Source organism: Emydura macquarii, unplaced genomic scaffold, assembly GCF_026122565.2.
Source record: "Emydura macquarii macquarii isolate MOO-44397 ecotype Brisbane River unplaced genomic scaffold, CSIRO-AGI_Emac_v2 contig_3114, whole genome shotgun sequence".
NCBI classification, from domain to species: Eukaryota; Metazoa; Chordata; order Testudines; family Chelidae; genus Emydura; species Emydura macquarii.
This window is the reverse complement of record NW_027133251.1, coordinates 2,993,048-3,003,448: the sequence shown is the minus strand read 5'-3', so window position 1 is coordinate 3,003,448 and position 10,401 is coordinate 2,993,048. Positions and strand designations below refer to the sequence as shown.

Sequence of the window (10,401 nt, the reverse complement as noted above, 5' to 3'; positions counted from 1 at the left end):
CATCCAGGTAGGGATAAATTTGGACTCCCAATCCTCCAAGAAAGCAGCTACTACTGCCATAACTTTTGTGAAGACGCTGGGAGCTGCTGACAGGCCAAAGGGTCCCTGTGATGCACTGGTCATGGTTTTGATTCATCAGAATTCTGAGGTACTTCCTGTGAGCTTGGTTGATTCCCGCATGGAAGGAGGCATCTTTTAAGTCGTAGGTGGCATGCCAGTCTCCAGAGAGGGAATAATAAAGCTAGGGTGACTGTGCAAAACTATCTTTAAGAATGTATTGAGTCAACACAAGTCTAAAATTGGTCTGAAACCCACTCTCCTTAGCTGTCAGGATCAGGGGAAACAGCAGGAATAAAATCCCTTCCCTCTGTGACAGTGGAACCTCTTCTATGGCCCGCGACTGAAGGAGAGATTGTACCTCCTGAAGTAGGAGCTCCTCATGAAAGTGGTCCATGAAGAAAGACTGGGAGGGAGGAAGGGTGGAAACGAATTGGAGGCTATATCCCACTTCCACAGTGTTCAAGACCCACTGGTCCAAATAATTACATGCCAAGCACTGAGGAATTGGACAGATGGCTTGCAAATGTTGGTGAGATGGGGTCCAGAAATATGGAGACTGGCATGGCATCCTCGACAGGCCCATTAGAATTGCTGCTTGGCACTTCCCGGAGCAGGAGCTGAAGCAGCAGGAGGGGGAGGCCATTCCCCCTCAATTTCCTTTTTGACAGGTCCTGACAAGGAGGTGGAGTGGGATACCAGTGCGTATGCTGGGGCTGATAGTGCTTTCTGACCAGGACAGGCATGTACAAACCCAAGGACAAGGCCCTTGAGTCCTTAAGCCCACGGAGGTTGCTGTCCGTCTGTCTGAGAACAGAGAAGGGCCCTCAAAAGGCAAGCCCTGAATAGCATTCTGGATTACTTCAATCTTGTATTACCTTTATCTTGTTATGTGGCTTGGATCTTTTCTAGCTTTCTCTATTATTTTAATAAAGGTCTTTGCCCTCAGTGTGAGAATCCTTGTTATCCACCCCAAGTCTCCCCACTGAACTCCTGAGTGTGAATTCTGGGTAGATTGATTCTGGGGGAAGAATCTTATTGTAGTCAGATCAATTGGTCATTAATTTAAACATTACCAACCTTAAAAAGGGTCAGGCAACACTTCACAGGAGAGACCAGAAGACTGTAACCAAGAGGATCTCCGCATGACAACAGCAGAAGCCAGGGTCCTAGCCACTGAGTCTGCCGCACCCAGCCCAGCCTTCAGGGATGTCCTCACTACCAGTCTGCCTTTGTTCACAGGGAAGAGAATTCTGGCCTAGCATTCTCAGGGAACAGCTCTTTAAACTTCTCTATGGCCTCCATAAATTAAAATCAGAACACCCTAGCAGAGCCTGCTGGTTGGCAATTCTAGGCTGCAGTTCCACAGTTGAATAAACCTTCCTGCCATACAAGTGCAGTTTCTTTGCCTCTTGTGATTTGGAGTGGCAGCCTGATGGCCTCGCCACTCCCTCTCATTAGCCGCTGTAATGATTAGCGACGCTGGAGGCTGGTGGGAGCAAAAACAGTCAAAAGCTTGGGAAGGCACATAATACTTGTACTCTGCAGGCTGAGGTGGGAGGCAATGAAGATGGGAATTGTCATAGTGTCTTTATAGACTCTAATGTTACCTCGTTGATTGGCAGAGCCACTCTGGATGGACCTGACATCGATAAAACATCATTCAGGTGATGAGAGGACTCTCTGACTTCCTTGACCAGAACGCCCAAGTCCGAAGCCACATTCTTTAACAGTTCCTGATAAGGCTTGAAATCACTGGTTTTGAGGTGGGGGATGAAACCACCTCATCCAGAGAGGACGAGGATGAAGTCAAGATTGGAAGTGGTTGAACTTCATCCACAGACTGCTCCTCTGGTTCCTCAAGCACCTCTTCTTGATGCTCACTACCAGGACTGGTACCAGACACTGGAGATGGGGCAGCTCGATGCAAGGAGTGGATGAGGCCACTGAGTATGCATGATGAAAGGAGAGTCTAGAAGTTGGAGGAAAACTGCAGGGGTTCCAAAAGGGCCGCATCCCAGGGACCTCCTGGCCACATTCCCGTAGAAGCTGCTGTTGTGGGGTCACGATGGTATGAGAGGAGAGAGGGTTTATGTGGGGACCAGCAGGTCCTGCTCCAAGGTTGCAAGATAAGACCTCTCCTCCAAGTCTGATGAAGAGGATTTCCCTTCCTCTGAGAAAGGAGGGGCTGCTCCAGATGGTGTTGGGAACCAACGCCAAGAACCTCGCAATGGGTGGAGAGTCGCCATCACTGCTGTCTTCCCCATAAACAGTACCAATGGGCCGACTGTCCAGGAGATCGGCAACTGGTGTAGTACCGCACGCTGCACCGCAAGTGTTGGTGCTGGACAGTTCATCAGTACTGAGGGATCTGACTCCTGCACCGCTGGCGATACCAACACTGGGAGGCAGAACAAATTTCTTGCTACGGCGAATGCCTCCAAGGTAGCTGGCAGCAGGATTGAATCTGTCTATTGCAGTGCCATTTCTGGCATTGGACTTGATGGTTCCCACTCCAGTACCAAAGCCAACTTAGGCACCGATTTGGAGCAAGAGTACTCAGATTTCAGATGGACTCTACTCAACTCTCTCTCACCCCTTTCCGCATCTTCCCCTGGTCAGAGCTCTTTGGAAGACTTCTATTTCTTCCTAAAAACAGGTAAAGGAGATTGGTGCTGGGACCGGCCACATCGGAGGGGCGCTTCTCACTGAAGCTGCAGCACTCGGCACCAAGTCAAATGAGGACAGCTCCAAGGGGATCTACATGCCACCTCCATCAATGGGAACTTCAGCATAGCCTCCCTAGCCTTTTTCATCCCAAGTTTGAATTACTGGCAAATCTGGCACCAGTCCTTCACAAGTGATTTTCTCAGGCAATTAAGACAACTACTGTGGGGGTCGCTCGACGTCACAGGTTGAGCAAGAAGCAGATGGCTTGAAGCCCACCGACCAGGACTCGCCTTGATGCCTGCGATGGACCCCCAAATGGGGGAAACAATCAAATCTGTATATTTGTAAACAAAACAAGTAAAACTTACTAACCATAACTATTAAATACCACTATTATACACACAGAGCTGGAGAAAACTGTGCTGGCAAGGAGCAGGCGTTCCAATGACTGTCATGGGAAGCAAGAAGGAAATGAGGGAGGCTGGAGTTGGCTCTACCCTTTATACTGGCACGCAGAAATGTGCAGCAGCAGAGGGAATCAAACCAACCCAACAGATACTGGGGCATGTAGACACCAAGAGAGGGATCCCCATGTGCAATCTCTAGAAGAAGAATAGCATTTGCTTTCTCCTATCCTCTACCTTGTCCTTTTAGACAGTAAGCTCTGTGGGGTAGGGACTGTCTCATTACGGGCATGCTCAATGTTCCACGATCTCAGCGGGAACTCGAAGGAGCTATGGCAATAAATAATAAATTATAGTCTGTGCCAAGCTCTTCCGACAACCAGGTGTTTTTGCTCAATTCTAGTAGAGCAAATTCTAGCTGGGATTTCACCAGCTAGCTGTGTTCTGCCTCTGACATCACCATTTTCAATAAGGGTTCCACAGTTAACATTTAACTGACAATGTTGCTGCTGATGCGTGAGGCAGACTAGAATCCAGTCCATTCCCCCATGGCTAAGAGGAATCATCATCATAACAAAAGCTTTATTAGCGCAGTGAGTGGATATGACCAAAAAAAACCAAACCCACAGGGAGCAGCTATGTGGACTAAGACATTTTCTGAGCAGAGCCACCTTGTTAGAGTGGATTTCCATGCTTCTGCTGGATTAAATCACCTCATTAAATGTTCTATGTTGTCTTTGTAGAGTGCAGTTATGTAAATTGCTAAATCATACACTAATTAGCACACAAACAATGGAATAAATTCAGGAATGGTACGTACCAAAAGGACGTTTCTAACTAGCTAGGCTGTGCTCACTTTCTCAGACTGTGCAAATTAAAAGCTATATATTGAGGTTGTATTTTTGATAGGCTGCACTTGCAAGCTGTTAGACTTCTACCTACAGCCTTGACATTTTCCTTTCAGAGTGTGGTGTCTTTTAGACACCTCAAGCTCAATGGGTCTCAAATGTCTTGGCGCCCTCTGCTCCCCTTCCTTATCCCTACTGACCACATCACCTGGTCTGGCTCTCAAAATTAGCACATCTTTTGTTCATCACGTTCCCCTTTTTCCACATCCAGATTCTTACCAAGTCCTATCTTTGATTCTTCTGTATAAGCTAAAATCTATCACTACCTCTCTTTCCCTATCTATGAAATGCAGCGCATGCCTGGGTCATCTTCTGCACTGGCCACGGGGGTTGGAGGACTGAATGGACTGGGGAGTTGTCTACTCCCAGATGTATTTCTGAAAGGTCCCAGCACTATCATCTTGGTGCAGTTTACGTAGCTTATTTAAAAGACAACAGTCTCCCCAAATTTAGGTCAATACCCTCCTCCCATTTGATATCTTGGGGGGATACCAGCCCCTGCTAGTATGTGGGATGGGGGGCGGAGGGACAACTAATCAGGAGTCAGTTGCTAGAGAGGATCCAACACAGAGTCAGGAAAAAGCCCTCACAGAATCAGGCTTTCACAGATCAGAGGGTGACATCCATAGCGAAGAGCTGTCGACTGAAAACACAGCTTCGGACACCTTGTGTTCGTCCCCCGGCAATTGTAGCTGCCATGGTAGGTTCTAAGGGAACAGGGCTCTCCCAGATAGCTAGAGCATGCACCATTCTGTAAACACTGACCAAGAGCTGGAAGTTGTCCTTTAAGCGGCCAGGGAAGCAGAGTGTAGATCAGAGTCCACTGTGTGATGTGTCTCATGGGTCCTTCCTACTCAGAAGGCAGATCAGCAATTTCTGCACTAGCTGAATCACCTGAACAGCCCCAGGTAGAACATACAGCCTTCTCTCCTCGAACTGACACAGACATGGACTGCCTTTGCACCACAGAACACAGGGCACAATGGATAGGCCAGCTGAAGACATTTCTGGCCACTGGTCCTCTCTGGGAACCTAGAAGCAGGGATGAGCCCAGCAGGACGCAGAGATCGCATGACAATTGACTTTGATTGAGGGCATGTTCACCAGTGAGCATCACCTCCACCTTCCATGATGTAACACACTGGCTAAGCATGTTGTGTCCCGACTCTAATGGTTGGCCCACATGTAGGATAAATCTTACACTATTATCAGCTAATGGGGTTATTCTTCAGCTCTAGTGCCACAGGCCTGTGTTTTTGGAGATGAAAATCCCAGCTTCACTCCCATGACAGAGGCTGTTATGCTTGGGTAAGTCTAAACCAGCTATCTTCATACAGGAACCTACCTCACTAGACCGTAGGACAGCAGACAGACAATGTCATCTGGGCTTGCTGAGGAGAGACAGATCTGGGTGTCATCAGCATACCACTGGCATTTCAGTCCATAGCCTCCCACTGTCTCCCCCAGTGATCTCACAAACACATTGAAAAGGGTGATGTTAGGTCCCCTGTAGGATGCTACAAAAACAAGAGTTATTGGGGAAGAACTATGGGGCCCTTTGTCATTTTCTGGGATCTCTGAAAGAAAAAGTGAACAAAGCTCCCTTACTGCAACTTGTCCACGTGTTAAGTCCCACAGGCAGATGAGCAGCACCTCATTATCAGTGGTGTTGAAGGTGACCAAAAGATCTAACAATATCCTATGTAGAGTCCTGTGTCTCTATAAGGGTCTATCACTATACCTGAGCTGGATAAAACAAAGGAGAAGATAATGCAATAAATGAAGCTCAGAAGCATAAAATGAAAAAAACCCAGATAATTTATTAAATTAAAACCTCACACACATATATAAATATATGTTTGGGTTTAAGACAGGATTCACCAAGTGGAACCAGAGAGGCTAGGAAGTGGAAAGAAAGCGTGATTGTTTACAGACCCTCTGCTTACACAGTGTGCAAGAGAGATGAACACAAAAACACAGCAGGTATATGCATACAAGCCGTTCAGGTAGAACACAAAGTCAAGGCATGGAGAATAACCTTAGCAGGAGATGTGTTACTCATCAAGCCTCCTGTAAGACACAGCCTAATGTGATGCTGAAGTATATTATCTGGGAACACTCTGGACAAAAGGTTTAGGGCTGGAGTATCTCCCCAGTAGGAGCTTTCTACTATAGGAGTTTAAACTTAAAAGGACACTGTCAAATGATTGCTTTTGCTAGTTTAATTTTTGCATTTCCTCTATTGTTTTAGTAGATGGAAAATAATTCCCCTCGCCACCCCAACTACTGATTTTGTCTTTTTCTATTTGACAACCATTGATTTTCCTCCAAGGCTCTAAATGTTTTAATAACTTCAACTTTGTAGTGCTTCGTGGCAAAATATCTTTGCTTGCATTGACTGCTAAACACTATTCCTAATGTCCTGCTGATAACTACAGCAATGCAGCCAACTGGAGAAGGGGTGGTTTTATAAGATCTACCAAATTAATAGCCTATCTTGATTCATGTCTACTGGATAATTAGAATCTGGAGGTCTTTCCCCACAAGATGATTTTAAACCTCTTCATTCCAGAATTCTTTTCTACAACATGCAAAACATGCTTCATCTATAGCTCCTAGGGATGAAGAGGGTGTCATATTTGAGGCCCAAAACCTTGACAATGTGCATTTAAAATACAATTATTACCAAAATACAGATTCAAGATAAAAACACCATCAGAGTTAAAATAGTTAATGGACAAAAAGGATCATTAAAAATCCTAGAGTGGTTAAATATTGGCACTCATGAAGCATTGGAGAGCATTATGCTCCTATGCAGAGTTCTGGAATGTGTTCGCAAAGGCACCTTCCAAAAGTTATTTTTACTGTTTTAAAATCTGTTAGTGCTTGTTAAAAAAGGCAATTAAAGTTACAGTCAATCTGGAGAAGAACAGAAATTGAAGGTGTTCGGTCTAGACCCAGACCAGAAACTGAAGGTTAACATTTGGCCTAGACCCAGAGAAGCATTTCCTTACAAAAGCCAAACCTTTTTAAAAAATCCAAACCCATGTCCTATTGTCTATTCCCTCCATGTTTCTCCCAAATACGAGCTGCTTCTCCTGAATATCGCCCTTTCTTTCTAACTCCAATCAGGCTGTGTTAAACTTGATCCCCTGTGCCCAAGTAGCAGAAATGCCAAGGTGGTGGAGAGAGACTCCCCCAGCCCGCCTGGTGATGGGTCACTTGCCAGGTCTATGGGACCTTAAAACAAAATTCACTAGAGAAAGCTTTCCCCGCTGTGGATTAAGGGAGCAAATCAAGAAGGATACGTGTCATGGCAGGACACTGATAGAGACCATAACTCTCCATAGGGAGGGTTGAAGAGAAACAGACGTCTGTAGGTGCAGTTTCTCACCAGACTCACCAGCGTAGGAAAGCTGCTCTTTTCACTTCTGTCCTCGTCCTTTTCCAACTAGCTTTTAAAGTTCAGCTGTGATGCAAGAAAAGGACATAATCTAATCTGTAAGTAACATCAGGTCAGAAACAATTGCCTGGAATAACGGAGCGTATGGTATTTCCCTCTCCATCGCCCTTTTTAGCTCCTCACTAGAGGAGCCATGTGCTGCTGTTGGTCTTCACAAAATGCCATCTGCCCCATGGCACTGCAAAAGCTAACCTGCTGCCATCCAACCGAGAAAGCTTAGCAGCTGGGGCTCCTCAAGGAAAGGGCTGCCCACTCCAAAATTCCCAGAAATGTCTTTGACAATAATCAGTTACAAGGTTTCAACCCCTCAAATCTGGATCTCAAACGATACATGTTCCACACTGCACGGTGTTCACGTGCCAGCCAGAGGAACACCTGGGCCCTCATTCCCAAGCCTTGCCAACTCGAAGGGACGGGGTGGCACTGGGGCCCGGTGTACGTGTAAGTGCAGGAGAGGCGGACAACAGCAATGCATCAGGAACCAGTGCAGGGGCTCAGCGCCATCGAGGTATGGAGCAGGAGCCTGGAGGACCAGTCACAAATGCCTGAAAAAGCAGCGTGGGTCCATGTACCAGTGGCTGGGAACAAGCAGCCTGGAATTTGTCTGCACTGCTGTGATTCTGACTTTCCCGAGCTGCACTTTTGCTGTGTGAAAGGAATATTTTAGCTTCATATTTCTAGGAACACATGCCGGTGGCTACTGTTACAATAAAATATGAACACTACATTGTGCAGAAAATGACCATTAATCCTGTAATCTGCAGTCATTTTTACCAATTCTGCACATTTCTTTAAATAACCAAGTGCATGAAGTAGATGGGAGTGCGTTTAAATAAACGGAAATAGATACAGCATTAATAATGAAAGCCGGCAGGGAAATGTGCATTATGAGCTGCTAGTAGAAATAATTACTGATTTGTCTTATTTACAATGGAACCTGGATATGGTATCAAGATAGTGCAAGTTTGTGAAAATGCCTTCAGTCTGTTCTTACCCTACAACTACTATATATCTCATTTTGAAGAGTACATCAAACATGGTTTGGACTTCTACATTGCCTGGTTGTCTGAGATATTTAAGGAATTGGGGGTTCCCAGCATATACACTATGTCAAATAGCACTGTTTTAAAGGAAGACTATTTTCAAATAGATGCACTGTGCATTAACCCTGCAACATCCATTAGTGTTATTAGACATTATACAGCCGAGCTGAGTATGCGCTGCCTAAAATCTCAGCATGGTAAATATCAGAATGCTGAAGGCAATGGTAGATCACAGAATCATTGGAAATAGAATTCAAGTGCTTTTACCTTTGTAACCTTGTTAGGTTTTAAACAGGCTGCTTTTTAATTAGAAATTATCTAACTGAAATGCAGGGGTTCTTGTGTGTTCTGCAGCTCTTGCAAACTGCTTTATAGCTAAAAAAAAATCGATAATGAAATATACTTCTAATATGAAGGCTGGCTAAGCTATGACTTCAATCGACTCCAAAATGTTGTAGATTTAATTATATTTCAGAATAATTGCTTGGCACAAAAAAAGTTTACAAAAAATTTACTCACACCTTCTGATTGGACTGTCCAAAAAAAAAAAAAAGTTATTCTTGCAGCATGATTACTAAATTCTATGTAAAGGAGGAAGGTACTGTGCTAATTCCTTGGCTGGGAGGGAGACAATCACTTGTCAATCAAATAATTTAAAAATGATACTACGACATAAACAAACCCACAGCAGAAACAGGAAATTAAAGGTCCTAAAAATCCTACAGAAGGGCTGTAGAGCAATGAGCCTTGTCAAATGAAGAAAATATCCTCCAGGATCCGGCTTTCCTCAAGTTCCTCCACTTCGCTACGGGCACCATGAGGGGCTTGGCCCCAAGCAGGTTTTCTGGGGCTCCCCTTCCGAGGGGCATGGGTTTTGTTCCAGGCGTAAGACTCTCGGTAGTGGTGGCGTCCGGGAGCAGCGACTGGACTCATTGCTTCAGCCAGGTCAAAAAGGGAGGCCTCATACCTGGAGGAAAACACCATGAAAATGCAGTCCCATTAAACATCACAGCATCAAACACAATTTGGACCAAACATTCCTGACTCCATCATTCTGACTAGAGCAAACTTGGGCAATCGTGCCGATCGTGACCTCAGGGATCACAGCACTGCTAAGGTGAGCTCCAATGTGGAGGCAGTGAAGGCAAGGCAGGGCAAAGCTTTAGTGGCCACTTTATTTTGCGAGTGCTTTCTTTTGATATATCAGTCTTGCTGGGCTTCCTATTTAAATGGACAGCGTCTCATTTACAGCTCAGAGATTCAGAGTAGAACGGCTCAGAGGCATGACAGTTCAACATCCAGGCTGGGGATAAGACAGACCCTCACAGCTGATGCTGAAGTTACTTATGAACATGCTGCACTTGTCTGAATAGGTTCTGCCCTTGATTTAGGTTCCTAGGGATTTGAGAACAGCAGGCACCTTTATTCTTAATGCTAGAAAACACACATGCTTCTTATACATTTCTATGCAATATATGGAATTTATGTGTAATTGACAGATTGAAGGAATATAATCCGGACAAAATAATACAAAAGCAACAGTTCAGGCATCAAAAGAGAAGGCAAAGATACTAAACATTACTCAAACTGTCCTTTAAGTGCTCAGTACAGATGTGGAGGAGGTTGCAAGCCTATATGTGCAGTAACATTCACAGAGTAATGGCAATTATTTTAGGCAGCTTACACTGAGCCTTCCTCTTAATATTAATACAGGACTTGATCTGATCTACATGCTAGTGCAGGACTGATCATGACAATGTATTTTCTGCTCTTACTTTCTGTCCAGTTTTAAATGTTGCAAGAAAAACAGTTTCTACCACTTCCTGTGGGAGGTCATTCCCCAGGTTAGGAGATCT

General features: G+C 45.1%; 1 protein-coding gene across 5 annotated transcripts in view; it reads right to left on the bottom strand.

Annotated features, from left to right (window-relative positions):
* Nucleotides 1-5,839: 5,839 nt before the first annotated feature.
* Nucleotides 5,840-10,401, bottom strand: part of KIAA1328 (KIAA1328 ortholog) — a 243,309-nt gene continuing 238,747 nt past the window's right edge. For 4 of the 5 annotated variants that reach the window (XM_067530912.1, XM_067530910.1, XM_067530907.1 and 1 more), the window contains one exon: nt 5,840-9,512. In XM_067530912.1, coding sequence (XP_067387013.1) covers nt 9,296-9,512 — 217 coding nt within the window. In that variant the 3' untranslated portion in view covers nt 5,840-9,295. The other variant, XM_067530908.1, reaches the window with a different exon arrangement.